The sequence below is a fragment of the Microtus ochrogaster genome, linkage group LG2 (genome assembly GCF_000317375.1).
Source record: "Microtus ochrogaster isolate Prairie Vole_2 linkage group LG2, MicOch1.0, whole genome shotgun sequence".
Lineage (NCBI taxonomy): Eukaryota > Metazoa > Chordata > Mammalia > Rodentia > Cricetidae > Microtus > Microtus ochrogaster.
The window spans coordinates 24,674,795-24,700,459 of NC_022028.1; the positions used below are offsets into that span (position 1 = coordinate 24,674,795).

General features: G+C 40.6%; 1 protein-coding gene across 1 annotated transcript in view; it reads right to left on the reverse strand.

Moving 5' to 3' along the window:
• The window catches only part of Rnf149 (ring finger protein 149), a 27,590-nt gene extending 2,922 nt beyond the window's left edge, over positions 1-24,668 (reverse strand). The window contains exons 1-6 of the mRNA XM_005359970.3: positions 24,093-24,668; positions 11,651-11,901; positions 10,504-10,572; positions 6,924-7,006; positions 4,627-4,723; positions 1,631-1,823 (exon numbers count right to left, since the gene is read on the reverse strand). Coding sequence (XP_005360027.1) covers positions 1,631-1,823; positions 4,627-4,723; positions 6,924-7,006; positions 10,504-10,572; positions 11,651-11,901; positions 24,093-24,543 — 1,144 coding nt within the window. The 5' untranslated portion in view covers positions 24,544-24,668. The remainder of the gene's footprint in view (positions 1-1,630; positions 1,824-4,626; positions 4,724-6,923; positions 7,007-10,503; positions 10,573-11,650; positions 11,902-24,092) is intronic.
• Between the last annotated feature and the right edge of the window lie 997 nt (positions 24,669-25,665).

Consider the following 25,665-nt stretch of genomic DNA (forward strand, 5'->3'; position numbering starts at 1 on the left):
TTCTAGCTGGCCTGAAACTCCCTATACAAACCAGGCTGGCCTCACACTCACAAAGATCCACATGCCTCTGCCTCTCAAGTGCTGGGATTAAAGATATCAAACCAGGCTCAACATAATTTCACAATTAGTCTTTAAAGAATGCAGAAGAGGGTCAGTAAGATGGCTCAGAGCGTAAAGGTACTTGTTGCCAAGCCTGGCAATCAGAGTTTGATCCCTGGGACCCATGGCAGAAGGATAAAACCGACTACCACTTACTTGCATGATGGTACCCCAACAAATAAATGAATAAATTAATTAAAAGGGGGTAGAAATGGAGACAGAGTTCAGTTGGTAGAGTGCTGGCTTAGCATGCATACAACCCCAGGTTTGATCCCAAGCACTGCACAAAACCCTGGTGATAATGCATGCCTATAATCTCAGCACGTGGGAGGTGAGGTCAGATAATCAGAAGTTCAAAGTCACCCTCAGCTACCTAAGGATTTTGAGGATAGGGTGGTCTACATAAGACTAGGCTGTTTGAAAAAAGAATTTGAAATAAAGGGGGGGAAAACCCACAAATATTAGCAAAACACAGGTAATTCTATAACCAACACCAAGAAAAAGAAGAGTTTCCTATTTAGCATTCCCTAAAAGGTCTAAGGAGACCCAAGAAGATAGAAAAATTATAAAGAAACTGAAGGATACAGAAATTAGGCACTGGAAGATGGCTGAATGTCAGAGTTTTCCACCCTTAGCACTTAGAAGAAATAAAGAAACGGAGGGAGAAGTTACAAAATACATGATAAAGGTCTTATACTTTCAATATTAAATTTAAAAAAGTTCTAAGAAGGAGCTAAGAACATATAGCTCATATAGCCGTTATTAGACAAGCTCAAAGTCACAGGTGATTGACATCACTGCAATACAAAAAAGCTTATTTTCTAGAGAGTCTATGGTAGTTTGAACAAGAATGTGCATAGGCTCATATATTTAAACACCTGGTAGAGCTGTCTGCCTGGGCAACATCAGTGGTACAGTCTTATTAGAGGTGTGTCTCTGGGGGTGGGGCTTTGACGCTTCAAAATCCAGTTCCTTTCCTCTCTCTGCCTTGAACTGTGGATGAGATGTGAGCTCTCAAAGCCTGCCTGCTGTCATGCTCCCTACTGTGATGGTCATGGATTCTAACCTTCAGGAAGAGTGAGCCACAGTAAGGGTTTTCTTTCAAGTTGCCTTGGTCATGATGTTCTGTCAGGGCATTATTAAAGTAACTAAGACAAAGCTTGAACTAAGAATTAGTATGAAAACATTAGTTGTGTTGAGAAGCAGAGGCAAGACTGTGAGCTATGCTATACTACACAATACAGAAAACCAAAGAAAACACAAAATAAAATAGAGATAAATTGAACAACTCAGAATATTTAAAAACTTAAATACAACATGGTCATAAAAATTTATCTACCAATGACATAGGAAAGAAGAGTTTTCTGAATATTTACATGATGTTCCCCATTCTTGAGAAATACATGTTCTTGAGAAAGTATTTATCAAAAGGTTAAAACGGTATCTTTAAGTGTGAGACTGTATGCTTTCATATTTTTTTTTCCCATTTCACTCCATCACTGATAACACCATCACAGCTGCAGCCACATACCTAGTAACGCTGTGTCTTCCCCTGCATCTTCTTTAAAACTGGGGCGGTGTGGCGCAGAGTCACTCGAGGAAGATGACGGAAGGTTGCTTTCTCCACTCCTGTCCTCATCTTGGGATGTCACACTGAGATTCCCAACAGAAACACTTCCTGGGGCAGCTTCTGGAATGGGCTCCTGTGTATCCTCAGGGTCCCCCTTGAAAGGCAGACAAAGGGCGATGGTTTTCTCAGTGACACGAGCACAGTGTGGGGTCAGTTCCTAGTAAGTTAACACAAAACATCTGACTTTCTACAGGTAATCTGGTGGGAAGCACACCACCTCTTCTATCCAATGTCATGATAAAAAGGGGTTAATTCTCAAGACCTAAAAGGTTTGGTTTGGTTTAGTCTAAACACAGTTTTCCAGTCTTATGAAAGTTGTATCTGACCTTTTAAACTATTTAGTCACCAAGTGGCTCTTTTCAACTGTCTTCCTGTAGAGTCTGTGAACTTGTGCAGCCTCACTGGTGCTCCCTCAAGAGGCAGCCAGGTGCCCTAACGACAGCCCCAGACAATTTTGCAGCACAGCACTGGGGTATCAGAGATAACCAGGCTCTAAACAGCTAAAGGCTTTAGATTTTTGTTTGTCTTCTTCCTTATATATAGTGCCCTCCCTCTTCTACTTGATGCTTTGAGGGAAGATAATGAAAGGAAGGTCAGAGACTCCTTTAGCACCACTACATAAAGCCTCAACATCAGCGGGTGGGTGTTCTAGACATTCTTTTTGGTTAATCAAAGTACTAAAGCTGCAAGCAGGCAGATGAAACTGCTGGAAAATGGCTAATGGATGGTAGCTATAAGCATGGGAGTCACAGGCACAGGCACTCAACTTCCTTGGGTTCTCAAGATACCCTTGGTCTGCTCTATAAGCATTTTAAAATCACCCCTTCCTCCCTCACTGGTAACTAGACATCCTAGACACTCAAAACAGTTCTTCCCTGACACCAACTCCTAACACATTCCTATCGTAATGTCACAATGCCAACTCCTGTTCAGCCCCATCCCAGCCTGTTTCTCTAAACACCTGCCAAACCCAACTACATGCCAACCCTTAACCTGACAGTTCATATCCTTGTGCACACACCACCTACCTATTACACACTGAGTCAAAGCCCTCATCAGTTCCACTAAAATATACTCTCTCCATCTTTCCATGTCTAACAGGCAGTACAAGATCTTTCTTTTCTGATCCAGATGGCATTTACTATATTCCCTTGTTATGCTGTACCTCTGGATATGTACTAGTTCCATTTGGCCTAAAAGAGAAATCCCCAAGAGTCCTCATCTAGCAAAGGAGCTATACCTTGCTTATCTCTGAGCCAAGCTCAGTGTAACATCTTGGATAGTATCCCTCTGATCAGTGTCTTCGCAATGAATGCAGTGGACACAGCTGCAAACCAAAGGACTGCCTTTAAAGTCTGCGTAAAGGGTTACTGGTAACTCTTGAGTGCTTATAAATAAGGGAATAGGGACCTCTTAAAGTTGAAACATTGAAGGACACATAAATTCTTAGCTTTGAAGTTATAATAACTTTCTGTCCTTTACAAAGTAAGTCATATATATATACTCTGGTTCTCTATATTCTATCTTAGCACAAGCTTAGGAGTGGACCTAAGAAAGGGAGTTCAAGACTTTTTCAAGAAAACATTTCACTAAATTCTATATTTTTTCATTTAATATTCTGAACCATTCAGCTTCTTGCTGAACTGTGGTTTCTATAGTAGAGGGCAAGAACCAAGCACATTAGGGAGGTATGCTATCCCAGGCTAACGGGACTGAAAGAAGTTTAGGTATTCTGTAAGAAAGACATTTCAGGACAAAGCAGGATGGGGTTGTGGTACAGTAGTTCTTAGGTGCCAACCTTTCCTCCCTGAAGGGCTATTGCAAGAAAATTATGAACCACCATGTGAAACATTCTACAAGGCATGTCAGCAGCAAGAGGACACAGAAGCTAGAGGATGATGTCACACTTGTAGCCTATGAAGACAGTCTTGTTCCATGGGCAGTTCATTAGTGACACCATTATAGAAGCTTACATGGCTATTATGGCTTAAAGTTGCATAAAATGTACATCCAGTTTATGTGCTGTGGGGAACTGACTCTGAGGCTTCAATGCAAGATATACAAACTACATTCCCAGTCACTTCAAATTTTTATCTAAAATACTTTATTATTTAATCAATAGTATTTTGAGTAATAATAGATCATATGGGTAGGTATCTAAAAAACAAACAACAGCAACAAAACAAAAAAATTTAAAGAAGACCTCTCCCCATATCTTCTCTACGTAGGGAAAAAATAACTTATGTTTAAAGCCAATTCCTTAACAATTAGCTATAAGTTTTAAATTAATAGAGTACGGACAATAAGAGTGCTTCATATAGAGGCTGTGAAGATGAAATGTGGCTAGACAGTCTCTTTCATTTTACTCTTACATCCCCTAAGAAAGGTCCTTGCCCATCAAACTATCACAAAATAATAGGCAAAATACAGGGCAAATTTATCCTGTATTAATGAACTGTGAAACCCAGCAACAGTGAACACAGATGTCAAAAACTGTAGAGTGTAGTATGTGTAAAATGTGTCTCTGAAGCCAGAAAATGTACAATGCTCTTCTGTTTCATACATTCTATGATTCAGGTTTACGTAAGCCAAACACACACACACACACACACACACACACACACACGCACGCACACAGGACACTATACAGAACTATACTACTCTAAGTAGTAAAAACTGGGCAATATGCTAGCATAATTTTTCTGTCATAAATCAGTTCACTGACTTTCGTGGATTATTCTATAAATTCATTTTTAATACAGAAAACTTCCTTAGGTAACAGCAAGGATACTAGAAGGAGCATTGTGTCTGTTCCTCTTGCCTCTAGTCAGTGATAAAAGTGAGATATTCAGAAAGAACTGGGGCAGAGATTGAATATAAACAAAAATGTAACAAACCCAGTATCCCAGGGCTTTGATGACATCAAGTTTACACATTGGACACGTTCGGTGATCCAAAAGCCATGGGTCAATGCATATTCTATGAAAAATATGCCTAAAAAAATTAAGTATGTATTAATGCCTTAAAATAAATGTTTCCATCTCTTATAAAGGAAATAATGCATTTTACCAACACATCCCTCCTGTATTAACAGTCAATCAACAGGATAGCAACACTGTAGTCTAGTCACATCTCTTCTCTACTTTCCATTTAAACAGATTTTGACTTAATACTGAAATGTTTTTTTAAAAAATAAAAGCTTATCTTCATTCCACAAAAAAAAGGATGGATCAACTTCTACCACAGACTAAGCACATCTTTTGTGCGCATTATATTTTTTTGAGATATGAACATGCTATACACTCAAGTTAGCCTAGAATGTGCTATGTAGTCCAAGATTGCCTTTAATTTAGAATGCTCATACTTCTGCCTCCCAAATACTAGAATTAGTGCTATGTGCTACAATGCCCAACCACTTTTTTTTTTTTTTTTTTTTTTTTTTGATTTTTCGAGACAGGGTTTCTCTGTGGCTTTGGAGCCTGTCCTGGAACTAGCTCTGTTGTAGACCAGGCTGGTCTCGAACTCACAGAGATCGGCCTGCCTCTGCCTCCCGAGTGCTGGGATTAAAGGCGTGCGCTACAACCGCCCGGCTTGCCCAACCACTTTTAATGTGCCTTAGTAGAATACTTATAAACCACTTAGGCTAGTAAAGCCCATAAATAAGCTATCGCTAATAAACTAATCCTAAACTGGTCATGTCTTCTTTAAGTCTATAAATGACTCAAGTGAAAACACATGACAATACCTGTGAGTGGCAGGAAGAAGCTATTTCCTCTTGCGTACTTTTTATGAACCCTTCTTTAATAAACATCTGTTGCTACCAGTAGAACACATACATGTTCCCTTCTTGTTTATCTTGGTTTCCTGCCCCTCCCATGTTATGTATGAAGTTAAGCAGAAGCTTTGAAGCAGGACAGATTAGGCTCAAGCACCAGTTGTAACTGGACCACAGGACCACAAGAAGCTATGCATCGCCTAATTTATATACCTACACCATGAGCTTTTCACAGTGTCTCCAAGTATATACCCAGTAACTGTTCATTTTTATTACTTTTTATTTTGGAGACAAGGTTTCTCTGTATAGTCCTGGGTGTCCTGGGAAATTGCTTTGTAGACCAGGCTGGCCTTGAACTCCCTGAGACCCACCTGCCTCTGCCTCCTGAACACTGGGATAAAAGGTGTGCACTACCACTGCCCTATTTGAAGACTTTCTTTAAACAAAAAGCTGCAGAGTCGTTAACAGCAATTCTTAATTATGAAACAGTCCAGTCCAGCTTATCATTTAACCTCAAATCAATACTAACTGACCCAGAAGAGGTTTCCAAAAAACAAGAAACTTCTAGTTTTGCTGGGTGATGTTTAACTCTACTTTCAGTGCTTTTCTGCATACCACGATCAACACAGACTGGCCTCAATTCACTGAGTGGCTACTGTGCTGACCTTATGTAAATGCTGACAAATTTTAGACACTTTTCTCAAGGAACCCTTATTATTTTAATACTCATTTTTTTTATTTCCTCAACAGAGGTATCAAGAAGGTAATCTTCTAAAACGTCCCATAGTAAGAGTAAAATATTTTGTAAAAAAAAAAAAAAGCAAATACACTAACTTGAAACTTGATTCTAAAATATGTAAAGTATAACTGAAATTTATCAGACTTTTAAAAAAATCTAATTTTTATACATACAACAAACTCTTCTGCTAATCAGCAGTTGTTTAAAAAAAGTAGCAGATTATTAAAAATGAAATGGTTACTTCCCAGTGTTAAAACTCCACCTGTGCTACTGAAACCTGAGAAAAGGGAGGAATGTTTTTTACACAGCTTCAAAAGGAACCCACACCCAGGGCATAAATAATAGCAAACTACTGTCTACCTTTAGATCATTGAAGGCCCTAGGTCCTTCATCCTTCTTGATTCCTTTCAGTAGAAGTTCTGCTTCACTAGGTTTATAATAGAGTCTACACAAGCCCTGATAAAACTAAAAGCCAGTCTAAAACAAAGATATAATGGATCATAGTGGTCACCTAGAAGTCTCTCAAGCAGAGAGACTTTAAGAAGTCTTGAAGATAATATGAAAGATAAGATAAAACAACCACAAGATCTTCCTATCAGAAAAAGCCTGGAACTCTTTTGTCAGAAAACTGAAACTTATTAATTCATTTTTAGATTTTAGTAGGAGAAACTTATTCATACTTGCATGGCAGGATTCTGATAACATCCTTTACTTTAAAGTTTTCAATACACACTGCACAATTCTCGGCATCAACATCAATTCCCTGCAAAGAGAGTTAAGAGTTACACACACACATTACACAGATAATAAGTTAGGCAAAAAAAGAACGCCAACTAAAACAATAGATCCTACTCTATGCTGGAACAATCTGATCCAAAACCACAGATAATCACACTTGACATTTACTTCTTACCACTATTAAGCAGTTAAAGAATCTGAATAAAAAGGGGAAAAAAATTCATTGCCTAATCAGGCATTAGCAGTATTTTTTTTTTTTTTTTTTGGTTTTTCGAGACAGGGTTTCTCTGCGGCTTTGGAGCCTGTCCTGGAACTAGCTCTGTAGACCAGGCTGGTCTCGAACTCGCAGAGATCCGCCTGCCTCTGCCTCCCGAGTGCTGGGATTAAAGACGTGCGCCACCAATGCCCGGCATTAGCAGTATTTTAAATAGTATATTGTGTTTGAAAAAATAGACTATTAAGGACTGTAGAAATACAAACCACATACTTTTTTCTTTTTTTGAGACAAGGTCTCTTGTTTTCAGGCTGGCCTCAGGTTCACTGTATAGCCAATTATGACCTTGATTTTTTGATAGTCCTGCCTTCATCTTCCAAAAGTTTAGATTATAGCAGTGAACCACAAAGCAAAGTTTATATGGGGCGGGAGATCAAACAGGACTTCATCAACGCCAGAAAACACTCTACAAAGTTAACTACATTCCAATCTTGCTGGCTATTACGGTTACGGTTAAAATATTTTCAAGTATAAAACTTGAATATTCAAAAAGAAAAAAGCTATTTGTTTTCTGGAATTATTTAAAAGAAATCTGTATCTCTCTTAAAGAACAGTTACAACTTGGACAAAGTACAAATGGCTACATATCTGAAATTTTACTTCATTAAGTGTTAACATCCACCCCCTCCTGATTAGAATGAGTCACCACTTTTGCCTAACAAATGAACAAAGGGATAAAAAAACAAAAAACAGAAAAACAAAAATTGCTGGCTGTAGGGTAGCAGAGTTGGCAACATTCCTACAACTAAGAATCTACAGGTCATAGGCTTTCTGTGAGTTAGTAGGTGTCATTGTAGCCAGAACAAGCTAAGATACTGACACAGGGATTCAGGAACACAAGCAGTGTGTACTTCTGAGGAAACAATGTTGGCAGCTTCACAGTACAGAACACAGCCACACTATCCTTGAGCTGCTATTTAACCATACCCTTAGCCAGGTGTAGCAATTAACCAAGAAGCAGTAAAAACCTTATTTAGTATGTACAAACCATTATCAAAGATTTAAAATTAACTTTAATAGCATTTTAAATTTTATGTTGTAATATTTTATGAAAGATTTTCTTATTATTTTTATATGTATTCTTTGAGTTTATGTAAACCATTTACATACACAAAGCCTCAGAGGCCAGAAGCACTGGATTCCCTCAACTGCAGTTATAGGTAGTTATGAGCTGACATGGGTGCTGAAAACTAAAGCCAGGTCCTCTGCAAAGCTGTTAGCGCCATCTTTACAGACCCTTAAATTCTATGTTAGTAAAATTCTATGAAAGTAACAAAATACTTTTACTTCTATTTCATGGTATGCAAGAAACTATTTATAATTCCTTAATAATTTACAAGCTTCCACATTATCACAAGAAAAGAAAAAAACTAAAAACACTTGTCTACAGAACTGGATAAGATGTAGACTGCAAAAACTCATTTTCCTGTGTAAGTTTATAGAATGTAGAAATGCTTTCAAATCCAGGCACACACCACAGATCATTTAGTGATCTTTTAAAAAATTATTTTGACAATTTTAAAACAGGTTCCTGGTATCATACTTTAATAAATGTTGGGTATAGGAAGAGAATAGCATCAATTTACTTGTATTCTCAAGGGCTTGGATCAGTAAGTTACACATATGAACCTGTCTTCTCACATGTAAGCAATGAGATTTTTTGCTAAAGGGGGGGGGGGGAACCCATGCAGCAGGTCCAGTAGAATTTTAAGTTTGTATAAAGTATTGATTTCTTCCCTGAAAATGAAATGAAGAATAATTTTTTTTTTTTTTTTTTTTTTGAGAAAGGGTTTCTCTCTTGAGTGCTGGGATTAAAGTCATGTGCCACCACCGCCCAGGGAAGAATACATTTTTAGAAATCAATTCTCACAGCCTCGATCAGCATCCAATTTATAAATCAGCAGAAGAATTTCCTATTTAATACCCATGAAAAACTCTACACATACTCTGCCTGGCTAGTCACTAACTGGAAACTCTCCTGGTGATTTGCAGTGTAAGGAATCAATACTTTACGTCAACTATTTATACTACAGTGTAAAAGTTATTGGGGGAAGGAATGATCCACCCATACAATCCCAAGCATACCTTAATCCTAAATATACCACAGATGCCATTAATAACAGACTTCAACTTTTAACACACAGGTGTATAATTTAATGTCTTTTAAGAAAGTCCTGTAAGTAGGGCAGAGAAAGAGAAGGAAGTAGTTTATTTTATATTTTTCCTTCCATGAAGGGAAGGGAGGACTGTAAGGTGAAAGAGATTGAGTCTCAAAGCTTAATGAGTGAAATGAGCAGTATCGACTGATTCAGCTCACAGCTACAAGGTGACATGTTGCTGCAGAGGACGGCCCACTACGAAACCAAATGTTATTACATTAACAAATTTTCCTTCTAAGGGCTGTATGCTTGAGGAGTCAGTGCATCTGGAACAGTGACTTTCTATCTCTGACTGAGCATGTAAAAATGGTTCCCCTTTAAAAGTACAGTTTTAAAAATACCTTTTCTGTCCTCTACAAATGTTTAGTGTTTTCCCTGTAATTGAGGGGCTTTGAGAGAATGTAGTCTCAGATCCAACAGATGAATTTATAGTATTACAGGTTCATACTTTTAAATGCAAATCATCTTTATAGTCATTTACTTTGGCCTACCATAACTTTCAACGACAGGAATATTGATTGGCACATTGTTGTCACTGCATACATACAATGTAGGAACTATCTTTTAAATTAAATTTAATTCATTTAACCTTTTTTGGGGGATGGGGTACTGGGGTCAATCCAGGACTTCATGCATACTAAGGGCTCTACTACTGAGCCAGGACTGTAATTCATTTACATTTTAATAGCCATGCGACTAATGACTGCTATAATGGCTTCTTCATTCACTGTATTTCTGTCAGTCTTTTTTTTTTAATATTTATTTATTTATTATGTATACAATATTCTGTCTGTGTATATGCCTACAGGCCAGAAGAGGGCACCAGACCTCATTACAGATGGTTGTGAGCCACCATGTGGTGACTGGGAATTGAACTCAGGACCTTTGGAAGAGCAGGCAATGCTCTTAACCACTGAGCCATCTCTCCAGCCCCCTGTCAGCCTTTCTTTAAAATATTGAAACACATGTATGAAGGCTTAGCAAAGCCTCACATGCTTGTCACTGCTGAAGAGTAGACTGGAAAGAAAGTATTTCTCAAACACATAAACATCCTCCAGTCTGAACCCCAAAGCACAATGAAAGTATTACCTTCTCTCCATGCTTTACAGTGTGTAGTGGAAGCTGGCCAATAACTTTCTTAGTTTCCTTTCTATGATTCTTGGGGAGGAAAACAGTATTATTAAGTAGTCTTTTAAAATAACCCACATAATACAATGTAAACAAAAGTTTTCATTAGTAAAAAAGTTAAATGATTACTATAAAATAAATTAGAAAAAACTTTTGATATATAAAAGATCCATATAACATATAAGCTACTTGGTAAGAATTACTATTTTTCTTTTCTTTCTCCCTCCCTGCTTTTTGGAACTAATGCTTTACTCTAAAGCCCTACTTGGTCTTGAGCTCAAAACAACTTCTGTCTCAGCTTCCGAAACACTAGGATTACATGAGCTACTATGACCAGCTAAGAATGTATTCATTTACTTACTTGCTTATTTGCAATTAAGTCTAGAGTCTCACACATGCTGAACAAGTACCCAACCACAGAGCTATATCCCCAGTTCAGGAATAGCTGCTTTTAATTCCATATCTGGAAAAGAACACTCCTTTTTTTTTTTTTGATGTTGGAGTAGAACTGGAAACTCCTAGCACTCTAAACATGCGTTGCCATTTAGCCATACTTTCACAAATTCCATAAAAACAATTCCTACACTTAAACACTGGCATGAAAGTAACGATGCTCAGGAAGAAGGTACCACCCCCTCTCCATCAACAGTCTCCAAGAGCCCTGCCTGCTTATCAGGCCAGGATAAGTGTGTGTGTGTTACTGGAAGCTCTGGCTCTTCTCTCTGCTCAAGAGTTTGCCTTCAGGTAAATGGCTTATCAGCTACTCTAGTGCAGACAGAGCTCCCCTTTGCTCCTCAGCTTTATGTCAAGCTAGAAAACAGGGTTACATATGGTCTTTCTGTCACATGCCCTTCTGCTAGTCCTCTCTGTCTATAAAAAGACCAAGAGGGTACGGGTGCCTATAGGAACCAAATGTACAAAAAGTGAACTAGACTTAAAAAAACATTCCAATTAAAAAATTTATCAAAGTTATGAGTACTTAAATAACAAAACAAAATAGTGCGCTTAAGTGTAACTTCAAGTAGTATATAGAATATACTGATGAGCTATCATTTATAATGAACCAAATTGGATTAATAAATTAAAATGAATAGTTATCCATAACTACCTGACTTCCAAACTGTGAGCCAGCATATAGGAAACGCTGTATGTAATAGAATATTAGCCATGCTAAAGAGATAATCATCATCGTGATGAAGGCAATGGCCACAAACACCACAGACTGACCACTGATGAATTCTTGCATATGACGAGTACCAATCCCTATGGTCATTTTTACTGGAATTCCTTTTTGCACCAGATCAAAAATTTCTCGTCCTTTTGGGTAGCTAATCATAATGACAACTGTATTTCCCGTTCCTGCACAGAACAAAGAGATGAACAAAGGCAAAAGTTAGATAAAATTAAGAGTATGTTCATTACTACATCAAATACATTTGAAAACTTCAACAAGGTGGGCGGTGGTGGCACTCGCCTTTAATCCCAGTATTCAGGAGGCAGAGGCAAGCAGATCTCTGTGAGTTCGAGGCCAGCCTAGTCTATAAAGCAAGTTCCAGGACAGCAAGGGCTGTTAACCCTATTTTGAAAAACCAAAAAAGAAAACTTCAACAAAAATGATTAATTTTCAGAAAAACATCAACTGCCAAAATTGGTTCCTAAAGAGAAAACAGGCACCATTTAGACCCACACGTGAATCATCAGACCTTTAAGAAGCACAAAATGCTAATGGTATTGTTTAAACTGTTTCATAGCTAATTAAAAGGACACTAACAATTTTCTCTAAGCCAGGCATGGTGGACATAGCAGACTTCAGTTTAAAGATAAGCCTGAGCCGGGCGATGGTGGCGCACTTCTTTAATCCCAGCACTCGGGAGGCAGAGGCAGGCGGATCTCTGTGAGTTCGAGGCCAGCCTGGTCTACAAGAGCTAGTTCCAGGACAGGCTCCAAAGCCACAGAGAAACCCTGTCTCGAAAAACCAAAAAAAAAAAAACACCAAAAAAAAGATAAGCCTGGACTACACAGTAAGTGAAGGTCAGCCTGGCTACACAGTGAGACCTTGTCATGCACCAACAGCCACCCCGCCCCCACAGAAAAACCTACCCCGCCCCCAGAGCTTGATGTAGCTCAATGGTAGAGTACTTGCATAGTATATACAAGGTCTAGGGTTCAAATGTCAGAACTATAAAATGTCTATCTAGGATTATAAAACTCAAAATAGTAATAAAAGGCAAAAGAATCATACAGATTAATTTCACTTATGAATATGAATGTAAACTGCTTCAAATATGCTCATTAGAATTAGGGAATATGTCTACAGAGTGGGTTCCAGAACTGCCAAGGGCTATAAAGAAAAAGCCTGTCAAAAAAAGGGAAAAAAAATTAGGGAAGATGAGAACTCTATTGTGATTACTACCATTTGTTTTTCTTGCCCTGAGACAGCATCTTATCTCATGATGTAGCTCTGGATGTCATAGAACTCATTACAGAGACCAGGCTGACCTAGAACTCACAGAGATCCACCTGCCTCTGTCTCTCCAGTGCTAGAATTAAAGGCATGGGCCACCTTGCTAAGCTTGTGATCACTACTATTATTAATCCTTTGAAGACATGGAGCAGCCCTGAGACAAAAGAGGAAGAGAGAAAAAAGGGGTGGTGGTGCAAATAAAGCTTCACTTTTATTATGACTAGGTATAAATTAATATAGCAACCACAAAGTATCAACAAATTAAAAAAATACTCCAAGTCACATAGGGAAACTTGTTAAACAATGAAAGCTGGACTAGTCTTTACAGATAAAAGTATTAAAACAGTGTGGTAGTAGCAGATGAAGACATCCACAGAAATAAACCCAGGATAGCAAATGATAACAGAAATCGATTTAAGAGAAATGGCTTAAAAAAACAAAAACAAAAACAGATAAAGGCAAATGGTTATGATACTGGGGGAAAATCTACATGTTCTTCTCACAACACATGCCAAAATAAATAACTAAATCTAAGATGTTAAATATGTAAAGAAAAAGAAACGTACAAAATCCAGAAGAAAGAAGAGAATTAAAAATTCAATTAGAAAAATCCACCTAGAGGACTGTTAAGAAATGTGGCTGTGATAACGCACAACTTTCATCCCATTACTCAGAAGTCAAAGGCAGGCCAACCTGGTCTACAGAGCAAGTTCCAAGATAGCCTGGGCTACACAGCGAAATCGTCTCTAAAAACAAAGACCAATAAGCATTACCATCTAATTCTGTACCATCCCATCAACTTAAAAAGAAATCCTACGTCCATCCATTAGCAGTCATCTCCCAACAAATGAGTCTTACATGTATGAAAACATGTTTTCAGCTATCTGTAACACATTAGCAAAAATGTAAAAGTTTCATATATTCTACTGGCAATAATATGCGCAAGTCAGCATTTTGTATACTGTGTATGTGTGTACAGGGCAGGGGAGAGGGGACAGGGAAAGAGGGAGAGATAGGAGAGATAGAATATGAATTACTCTTGTATGGGAGACCACTGTATCCAGAAACTTAGATGTATTCACATATAAACATGGCAAAATATTTGTAAAAATATTCTTATTCAGCGATTTAAAATTTAATTTTAAAGATGTTTACTTTATGCATATTAGTGTTTTGTTTGCATGCATGTTTGTGAACCACATATGTGCCTGGTGACTGTGGAGGCCCAAACAGGGTGTCAGATGCCCTGCAACTGGAGTTACAGACAGCTGTGAGCTGCCATGAGGATGCTGAGAACTGAATCTGGGTTCTCTGGAAGAGCACCAAGTGCTCTGAACTACTAAGCCATCTCTACAATTCCTTCAGTGAGTTAAAAAATAAAAATCTTGCCGGGCGGTGGTGGCGCACTTTAATCCCAGCACTTGGGAGGCAGAGGCAGGCGGATCTCTGTGAGTTCGAGACCAGCCTGGTCTACAGAGCTAGTTCCAGGACAGGCTCCAAAGCCACAGAGAAACCCTGTCTCGAAAAACTAAAAATAAATAAATAAATAAATATCTTTTTAAAAAGTCAATAATAAGGATTCTTACTGTCAAAAGCATCCTAATGATGTCCTGATAATTTCAGACTCCAGGACCGCTAAATGAGATCGGCCCCACGTCATTAAGACAGAATCCAAAACGTATGAACTTAGGTATTTCAGACTGTTCAGGAAGTGACTGGACACGCAGAGAGGACAAACACAAAGGCAGTCTTTTTATTTCTTTCTCTATTAGGGTATATGCTACATAAAGGCGTGAGGCTTTTTTCGAATGTTGAGTGTCTTTTTTTTTTTTTTTTAAGACAGTGTCTCATGGTGGGCCTTGAATTCCTCCTGCCTCTGCCTCCTGAGTGTTGGGATTAAATATGCATTACGATGCCTGGCAAAAATAAAACATTTTTTATTTTTAGTTTTTCAGAAAACTCATGAATTTTTTTCACTAACCCCTTCCCAAAGTTTCAAGGACAGAAACCAAAATAAGGTGACATTAACTGAAAACTGTAACTGTACTTACCACTTTCTTTGCTTTAAAAAAGTTTAGAGCTAGGGGAATGGCTTAGCAGTGAGCGTGCACCTACCAGGCATAAAGCTGATTTCTACTTCCAGGACCAGGGGAAAATAAGTTTAACATCCACTTATTAATACCAACAGTATGCCGAATTTTTTCCTTCAGTTAGTTTTCAACCCAGTTGAAGTTAAACCAATCTAAGTGAGAAAGGATAAACAAGACTAGTGTTTAAGGGGTTGGGAAGCTGTTTAGTGATATAATGTGTGCTTAGCATGGAAGAGGCAGAATTTAAACCCAACTACCCTCTCTAAAAATATGTTTATTGCATGCTATATGAACGAGACAAACTCCTTAGCATGCTTGAGACCCCAGCTTCAGTCCCCTTTAACAATGAGAGGTGGGAAGCAGGCATGAAGAACTGGCTGCAAGACAGAGCTAAAGAGATACAGCAGGTCTTCAAGATGCTAGGTGCCTCCAGCTTTGGCTGTTAACTGTGCCCACACCTTAGGCTCCCTTATTGATGAGGCTGTAGGCAGCACCAGCACACTCAAGGTATATTGATAGAAATAAAAGAATTAAGAAGCCTAGGTTTGGGGATATCATAAACATCATTTACTTGGTAAACAACGATAGAAATTATGGTGTGGAGTAAATAGCACAAACATAAGCAATGAGACTCCCCAAATATCACTGCTCAGACCATTTGAAGATACCATTTTCAAGTGGTACCAAAAAAGTTATTTCTTCCAGAAGAGAACAAGTTTTGCAATAATGCTTCTCAAAAAAAAAAAAAAAATCAGTTCTTTCTCTAGCTCTAGTCTCAGTTTAACAGATTTTAAACAACACACCTTGAGGGTTGGTTGAGATGACTTAGCAGAAAAGAGCACACATTGTTTTTGTAATAATTTCAGTTACTGTAACTCCAGTTCAAGGGGATCTGATGCCTTCTGGCCCCTTTGGGCACTTATTCACATATGGTGCACACAAACTCATAAAACCGCGAATACATACATATACAAATAACAATTCTTTTTTTTTTAAAAAAAATCACATTCTTTCCCTGAAGAAAAGGCAGGAGCCTACAGTCTGTTACCGCAGTGAACTGTGGCATCACTGATGGACATACGTAAATGAGGACAATTGTCTGGTTTCTATAAACCTAGCCACTTTGGCTACATGTCTTCCTTGATCTCTTGGCCTCCTGGCTCGCTCTGGGCCTATTGCTTCTGGTCCCTCTCTTGCCCTCTTCTTCTTCCTCTCTTGCTCTCCCCATTCTCTCCTCTCATAGCCCAGATATATCTGGCTGTGTTCTCTCTCCTATCTACAATAAATCTCCTCAACCATACCATAGGGCATCAAGCTCTCATTTTTGTGTGTTTGTTTTTCTCAAGAGAGGGTTTCTCTGTGGCTTTTTGGAGCCTGCCCCGAACTAGCTCTTGCAGACCAGGCTGGCCTTGACCTCAGAGATCCGCCTGCCTCTGCCTTCTGAGTACAAGAATTAAAGGTGTGCGCTGCCGCCACCACCTGGCATGTTCTCATTTTTTTCATTCATCTGGTGAAAATAAAGCATGTACTATTTTATCTTGGTGATTTCCACTATAATCTTAGCCACAGGAATTTACTGAACTGCCAGAAGGGCACCCTTGTAAGGTGGCCTCTGTCTGCAAGATGATGCTGAAACCAGTTTGAGCCTAACTAAAGGAAACTATGGTTTCTTCAACATGTACAATAATGACCCTGCTGTCACTGAGAAGACATACTGAGAGGCAGGTATTGACTAGCTTCAGGAAAATATCCATCAATCCAGAAACATGGATAGTAACAACTACAACACAGCTATAACCCACCTAACATTATGACAAGGTACAAGTTAAAGGCATGTTAATAAAAGAACCTTGCAGAACATTTCAAATAGAAACAATGGTATAATTCTGCCATCTTGGTTAAAAGCTTTCCTACTGAAACCCAAGTGGCTTCTACACTACCAGTTGATAACAATTTCTGGTGCCAATATCATCACATTCTTTTTGACAATGAGAGATGGGGTGTGCAGGGGCAGGGGAGACCCATCACAAAACATATCGCGTAAAGCAGAAAGCTGCCATATTGTCATTTTACAGCTGTGGGCTCAGAAAATTTCAGGGAGTTGTTCAATGTTACACATCACCTCGAAATGCTGGTTCTTGGGGTTGGAAAGCTTATGTCCAGGCAGTATTCATTCCTTTAGCATTTTCCATAGGGTGTGTAGTTGCAGAGCCAGACCTGGGCTCAAATCTCATCTTGTTCACTGCCTGAGGGGAGGTGTGTGCTCCTGGACAAACTGCTCTCTGAGAATGATTCTTCTTTGTTGTTGTTGATTAGTTTAAGAATGATTCTTCTTTGGGCTGCCACTTATAAGCACGTAGAACAATAAAGAGCTTTAGATATGAGGGATAATCTTGCTTGGAGTAGAGGGACTCTACCCTGATAGGCACATTTACACTTTATCTTCGTGAATAGAAAAAGTTTAATGAACCAAAGGAAACGAAGTCTTGAAACAATAACAGAATCCAATCTGAGATGGTTCAGTAGTTAAGAACACTTACTCTTGTTCCAGAGGACCCAGGTTCAAATCTCAGCACCCACAAGAAACTTGCAACTGTCTCCAGTTTCAGGAGATCCAATGCCCTCTTCAGTCTCTGTGGGTACTACACATCCATGATGCACAAATGTGGCGAGTGTGACTCCTCTCTGGGTCAAATGTATACAGTATGCAGAAACTCAAAAGAAAATAAATCTTTTAAATACTTATATTTAAGATGATGAGTCTAGCTTGGTTAGTTACTAAAAACAGGCATTTTGTTGAATGAAGAGGAAAGTGAAAAGTTAGCCAACATGAGAAAAGTGCAAACTCAGTTTATTTACGGAGTGAAAAAAAATTATAGCATGTTTTAAAAGTTATAGCCTGTATAGGCAGTGCCTAGGACTGGGGATGGCTTGTTATCTAGCAGTTTCAGCAGCAAGGCTGCTTCCAGAACCTATTTTAAATTGACAAAACTCAGTGATGACTTCTACCCTGTGATTTCTTCACTTTTCACAGCTAATCAGGAGGCTGGGGCAAAGGAGTTCCCCAGAGCCAGCACGATCAATATGCCAAGAACAATTCTCAAAGAAGGGGCAGGCAGATGAACAAGCAGCAAGGCAGATGGATAAAAATGTACAAGCTCTGAAGTGAGTTTGTGCACAAGTTAAGGGATGTCACACACATCTACCAGAGTCCCTCAGACTTTATTTCCTGCCAAATCATAGGCTCTCTGATCCAATCCAAAAGAACTAATCTGCTCAAGTAATTTTGTACAATTGTGTCTGCACTGGCACAGAGAGAAAAATCTCAGTTAAACAGGTGAATTTCTTCACAGGTGGCATAGAGACTTGAAGCATAAGAAATGAGCCTTTGGAATTCTTTTTCTTCCCCAGGGCTTAGTGCTGTTATCATTCTTGCTTGACTAAAAAATGTCTTGCACAATCTCGCCCACAAAGTAATCTCTATACTTTACATTAGGCAGACAGCTCCCTAAGGGCAGTTTCTGTTTTATCTTTGTCTTCAGCTGAGCACAATGTCATTGTACAGAGCAGCATCATAAACCTCCTTGTTGAGTAAGATACCGAATAGTATTTTTAGCAAGTCAAATTACCAGTAACAGAATTCCAAATGTTCCCATGCCAAAAATAAAATGGTTTCCATTTCCTTCTCAAATTTTTTGTGCTCCTCTTGCTACCTTGTTAGAAACAACACAGTTGTAAAGGATTAGCACTTGGACAATAACTTCAAAATTTAGGATTAAGACTTATGACTGTAATGGACGATTTCTCCTCCCAAGGTAACTAAGTTTACTTCAGTATTGTCTTGAAGGAGATAAGAACCACTGAAATATTTAAAGTAGTAGATTGAATTTCTGGTGGAAAAAAACTAATTTAACAGCAATAATTGATCTCGAGGTTCCAATAACAGAACCTCTTAAACTTTCAGGTTTTCCTTTTTATAAATAAACTGCCACATTGTGGCCATTTCTATCCCCTAAAAGAATCCTCAACAAAACCAAGATTTAGTGCAAACTCAGCTCTATCTGCAGTCACTGTTATTTTGTGTGTTACACACACACACACACCACAAGTGAGGTGCCCATGGAGGCCAGAAGGAATCAGATTCCCTGGAGCTAACTACAGGCACTATGAATCATCTAACATGGGCTCTGGGAACTGAAACGGGGAGGGGGGGGGCTTCTGTAGAAGCAATACTCACTCTTAACCACAGCACCATCTCTCTAGCCTCAGGTAGGCCTCCTTCCATAAATCTTTTCACATTTCTTTATAGGTCACTCTTCATTAGATGGAACAAGTACTACCTGTTTAATTTATCAGGTTTGTGGCATGCATGCATGGCCTGTGGAAGGTTTCTTCATGAATGAATAGATTTGAAAAACTAGCTTATCTCCCAGGACTACAACCGAAATGACCTAGGAAGAAGAATTAAAGTAGAGAGGAAGTAATCTGGAATGTCTTCTTTGCTGTAGAGCTTAAGCTGAGTTTGCACTAAATCTTGTTAGATAAATGTTTAAAAGGTTGGCTAGGTGAATGAGGAGGACACAATTCACAGCTGGGCAACATAATTATAAATATTTTTGTATGATTTGGTTTTAGTCAAAAATATTGGGGTGCAGGAAGACCTGGAGAGATGGCTCAGTAGTTAAGAGAACTTGGTGCTCTTTAGCAGAGGACCTGGTGAGTCCCAGGACCCCCATGGTGACATAAAAGCCACCATAACTCCTATTCCAGTGCCCTCATCTGGCTTTCATGGGCACCAGCTATGCATGTGGTATGTTTCCATACATGCAGACAAAACATTCATACACATAAAAATAAATCAATAAAAAAATCTGGCTAGTATGATGATCCATGCCCATAACCCCAGCACTTGGGAGGCTAAGAAAAGATCATGAGTTAAAGAAGGCACAAGCTACTTAGCAAGACCCCAACTAAACATTCAAACACAAACAACAAAACTTCACCACCACTACCTCCCCTGAAAATACATTTGTTGAAAATTATACTGAATATTTCTCCTGAGAACTCTTTTGCAGCCTTTCCATGTTAGTTCACTTCAGAACCTTTCAGCCTTTTGCAACATGGAAGTCTTATAGCCCACCTACTCTACATACACATAACTCCCCAATGTCCTGAACCTGTCCATAAAGTCAGTATTTCTGGGGAACTGTCCTAGTTGACCACATCCTCCATGAGGCTGTTAGGGTGCCACTTCTGGTTAGTTAAGCACCAAGATATATTTTAAATTCAAATTAAAGTTGTAGATCAGGGCTGGAGAGATGGCTCAGAGGTTAAGAGCATTGTCTGCTCTTCCAAAGGTTCTGAGTTCAATTCCCAGCAACCACATGGTGGCTCACAACCATCTGTAATGAGGTCTGGTGCCCTCTTCTGGCGTGCAGGCATATACACAGAATACTGTATGCATAATAAATAAATAAACATTTTAAAAAAAATAAAGTTGTAGATCAGTTGAGAGCACATTATCACAGATAATCAATAACTGACTATGCATAAAAGACCATGTAATATGCTTTGCCAATACAAAATGAATACCTCTTAATATATAGCTTCTCTAAAGTTGGGTATTTCTTTTTCTTTTTTCCAAGACTAGGTTCTTAGAACTAGTCACAGTGAACTTTTAGTTAAAAGCCTTATGTCCCATCATTACAATATTGTAGCCATTTTCAGGGATCTTAAAAGACTTGTCTTTAAAGTCTTAAAAGACTTTGTAATGTAGCATCACCATGGCAAACTTTTTCTAAATGTCTGCAGAAATGTTCAGGTAAACAAACTGGCTGGCTTAGCTGGGTATTTCTTCTCTATCTCTGAAATCCTCCTTCCAATTCAAGCCCTTTCTCCAGCCGTTTGCCAATTGTTTGGCACTTGGTAAATAACATTCAAGGATGTAAAATGCCATTCTTAAAAGGCTGTGCCAAACTTTCAGGCAGGAGTGTGTTACTTATTAACCTACCATAACTACAGTAAGGTCAACACTAAGACTTTAATGATTTGGCTTCTATCTATTTTTATCTATCTTGGTCAAGATAATTTCTACACCTTTCAGCATCAACACCCAGCCTTTAGGCTAAGCACCTGTGCATATAATTCAGTTAAGTTTAAACTCTTCTGGCCTGGAAAGTTATGTTTATTGACAGACCATAAACTCTTCAGAGGCAGGCATTCATCTTAGGTATTTCCAACTCTGAGTAAGTACAATACTTGGTCCTGCTTAAGACTGTTTAAGAAAGAGAGAGAGAGAGAGAGAGAGAGAGAGAGAGAGAGAGAGAGAGAGAACACATTAGCATAACTCTAAGTCCTTACTGATGTTTCTGAGATAGCATCATCACAACTTAGAGACAATCCTCAGTTTTAGCAATGACTTAAAATTTAAAAGTTATCTAGAGCTAGATTCCAGTGAAAGGAAACATGGATTTAAGAACTGGGGAGAAATTCTCCCCACAATTTAGGAAGATTATCAGTATGCAGTTTCAGAAGCACATGCCTACCTGTTTCATAGAAATCCAGTGTTACACATCAGCACTAAGAACAGCTGAATCAGTGGATTTTCCTAGCTTCAGTTACATTCTGACTATACAGAGGAAACCAACCTAAGTCTAAACAGCCTCAGTGGTCTAAATATTCAGCTCAAATTTAAATATAGTCTGTCAAAGCTGGCTTCTCCCATCTTCTATTTTTTGAGAAAAGGTTGCTCTGTGTAGACCCAGATGTCCTGGAACTCACGCTGTAGACCAGGCTAGCCTCCCCCTCACAGAGACCTGCTTGCCTCTGCCTCCAGAGTGGTGGGATTAAAAGTGTGCGCCACCAATGCCCAGCCACAAAGTGATGCCATTGTCATTCCCTGGTACCCAAATGGGCTAAGTTTCATGAGAGTCACAACCTTTCCACTTTTGCAGTCCATACAGACCCAGAGTTTAAAATGTTTCCAGCCTTTTCTGTTATCAATTGCACAGCTACCAAATTAATATTATATTCCTTTAGATCAGTGGTTCAAAATGCTAGATAATTTTGTTGCCCCCTTAAGTTCTGGCAAAAATCTCAAGGCATTTCTGGTTGTCACAATTGTGCGGAAAGCATCTAGGATGTGGGAAGACAGGAATGTAGCTAAACATTCTATAGGGCCACCAAGTAATCTGGGCTAAATTTAAAAGGCTTTTGAGTATGTTTCCTTACTCGAAGAATGGAGTTAGGGATCTACCTTAAAGGGCCTGCAGGAAGATTCAGTCACTTACTGCATCACATTTTTTGATGCGTGTATTTTCACACAATTTTTTTAAAGGTGCTAACTTTCCCTTTAAAACGTCAGAATTATCAGGCTCAGAAGGCTAGAAAGGAGGCAAATAATGGGAACAGAAGTGTCCCTCCACCGAAGACTCTAATTAACATTACTGAAGTGTTTTCTGGGACCAGATAAATTATATGTCAACAATATAAACAAGAAAGGTTGCTGAGCCATGGTCAGAACAAGTGTTGTCTGCTTGGGAGGATGTTAATGTCATTATCAAAAAATGCAGCAGGGTAGAGTTAGAAAATTGTAGGGTGATGAGCCTGTCATTTAAAAAGAAAAGGTCTGCATGAAGATGCGTATGCACCTAGAAGTGCACACACCCAATATCAAGGAATCAGGTTCAGCACCCGGGTCTCTTTTCATTGACAGAACTAATTTGGGAACGCTGTAGATGGGGCACATCTATAATGTTAGGAGTCTTGTGGAAACAGAGTGTGTGGACAATGACAATTAGGTCAATTTGTAATCGCTGGATTAACTGTACCAAAAACTGTCTGACCCAACACCACCACGGAGACGTGTGTGGGGACATCTGTACTCATTCTTACCTACCTCTGTCGGCAGCCAACCACACCTTGTGTTCTCAAAGACCCAACTTCTTCAGTCATTTCTCCATTCTAGCAAATTACTTTCATGCAATTTCAAAGTCTCCCCACCTGCTCCTACTCCACCCTACTATGCTCCAAAACTTTGAACCCGTTTCTCTGCTAACCTGGAGTCAACCTGGAGTTGATCCGCAACTGGAGGTCACTTCCTGGCCATCAAATAGCCATCGTTCCCGACCGTCTATAAAAAACGGTCAAATCCATGTCATTTTTACTTTATAAATTCTGCGTTGCATTCAAGCCAAAACAGAACAACAATAACAACAACAGCACACAGTACAGGAAAAGGATGTCTGGCTTAGTAGCAGCAGAAACAAAAAACGGTAATCACAGGAAATTCAGAATGAGTCAACTGTGTGAAGCCTTAAAACTAATGTGATTTTAGAAGATGCACCAGAAATCCGATCAAATTCTGGGTCCCTGGAGAGAACTCTGTCTCAAGGATGGTATTTTGCTAACTCATCCTTGCCTGAGGTGCAACCTGCTGTCCCTGGAACAGTGTGCTTAAGGACCGGCCTCCCGACAATAAATACGGTGAAACGATTTCATCTGAACGCATTACTGTCCAAACACAATGGGCGCGTGTGATCGCCCTCCATGTGTCGGGAGCGCCCAGCAAGCCCAGGTTTCCCGAGTCGAGGTTTTGATATATTCAGAGACGCCTCGTCAAAGTGAAGACACCAGAGAGCCAGCAAGCCTTCGCTTTAGGCTGGTGAGGAGCAATGCGAACCTGGAGTGCGCCGGGGGAAGAATCTCCCTCCGCTCCCACCCAGGCACCACTCAGCCAACTTTGGGAGACGGTGAAGCGACCTTAGGCGACCCCGATGATCAGGGATCTGGAGACCTTTTGAATCGGGAGGACCTTCCTCCGGCGGAGATCCTTTGCTACTCCCCTGCCGACGTAGCTTCCCGGCCTTCTCACCCCCCCCCACCCCGAGGGGAAAGCTCCGAGCCAGTGGGGGCACGCACTTCCCTCTCCACGCCACCCGGGAAACCAGCAGGCTCGCCCCTGCCCCCGAGCGCGGCCCCGCGCCCGGCCTGCTCACCCGCGTGCGACATGGGCTCGGTGGCGTTCCCGTAGTGCTCTAGGTTGTAGACCACCACAGCCGAGGCGTTCCTCCGTGCCGCCGCCAGCACCTTGTCCTTGAAGGTGCAGCGGCCTCGGGCCACCAGCGCGACCCAGGGCGCGGCGCCCAGGCGGCCGGGCGCGACGAAGCGCGTGTCGGGAGAGCAGCCCTCCTCGTCCCCGTCGGCGCGCGGGACGCCCACCAGGCCCTGCTTGTCCTCCCTGGGCGAGCTGTCGCCGAAGCGGCCGCTCTCGGACACGCTCCACACCGTCTGGTTCGACAGCGGGTCCACGTACTCGATGCCCACCACGGCCGAGTACCACTCGAGCGCCCCGCCGCCCACCCCGGGGGCGCACAAGGCCAGCGCCAGCAACGTCAGCGTGTCCCGCGCCCCCGCGCCAGCCGCGGGCCGCCGTCGCCGCGCCGCCATGGCCGCCCGGCCGGGCTGCAGAAGAAGAAGAGCTCGAGCGCCGAGCGACCCTGCACGCTCCAGGGCCTACCCGCAGCTCTGAGGAGGCGGCCGCCGCTCGCAAGAAACGGCCGTAGCGCGGCGGGGGCGGGTCCCGCGGCGCACGCGCACCTGGAGGGGCGTGAGCGTGAGGGCGCGGCGACGGAAGGGGTGGGGCCCCGCTCGCCCGCGGCCCTCAAGGTGTGCGCAGGCGCGGGCTTCTGTGCTTCTGAGGCCGTGGGCGGCCGTGCTGGAGCTTGCAGATGCTAAAGGCGTCTTGTGTAACCGGACGTCTAGAGTCCCCAAGTCTGGGGAAATTTGTGTGGTTCGGGCAGGCAAGCGTGGGACTGCGGTTGTGTAAAATCTCTCAGAGGGTGGAGTTGCCTGCGCCAGGCACACAGCAAAGGCCTGGCTGTCTAAACCACTTCAAAACAAAACAAAACAAAGCCGCCCGCGTGTTATCCGGATGCTTTTTGTTAACCGACTCTGGTTGATTCTTTGTTGCTCTTCTCTAAAGGGTTCCCGTCCACCCTTTTTGTTAGTTTATATGTAACGCGTAGGCTTCTATTTGCATGAAGACGAAGGTGCCACATCAATCAAAAGAGAAAAGGGAGGAAGATCTGCTTGAAAATAAATGTTAACTGATAAATAGTCCTATGACAACAGGGTGGTAATTTTTTGTGTACCATGAAATGATCCTGAACACCCTTAACATGGTTAATCGCATGCATGATAACTCTTTGCTCTGGTAAAAACTTGGAGGGTTGGGTAGAACTGAGGTTTGTTTCGCTCCCTGGTAAAGCATCTCCCGAGATTGGAAAGTGTTTCTCCTTCCTTTGAAGAATATGAAGTCTTACTGGACCCCAATGGATATGTGAGATTTCTCCTTCCCTCTGAGGTGAGACATCCATCATACATATAAGAGCTACCAAATATCAAAATACATTTGAAAAACTTGGTCATATACGACTACTGAATATCAAAATACATTTAAACCTAAGAATTGGGCACTTTTAAGAACTTAGCATAGTTATACACTGTCAGTCATTTCTCTGAAGACAACACGCGTGCACGCACACACACACACACACACACACACACACA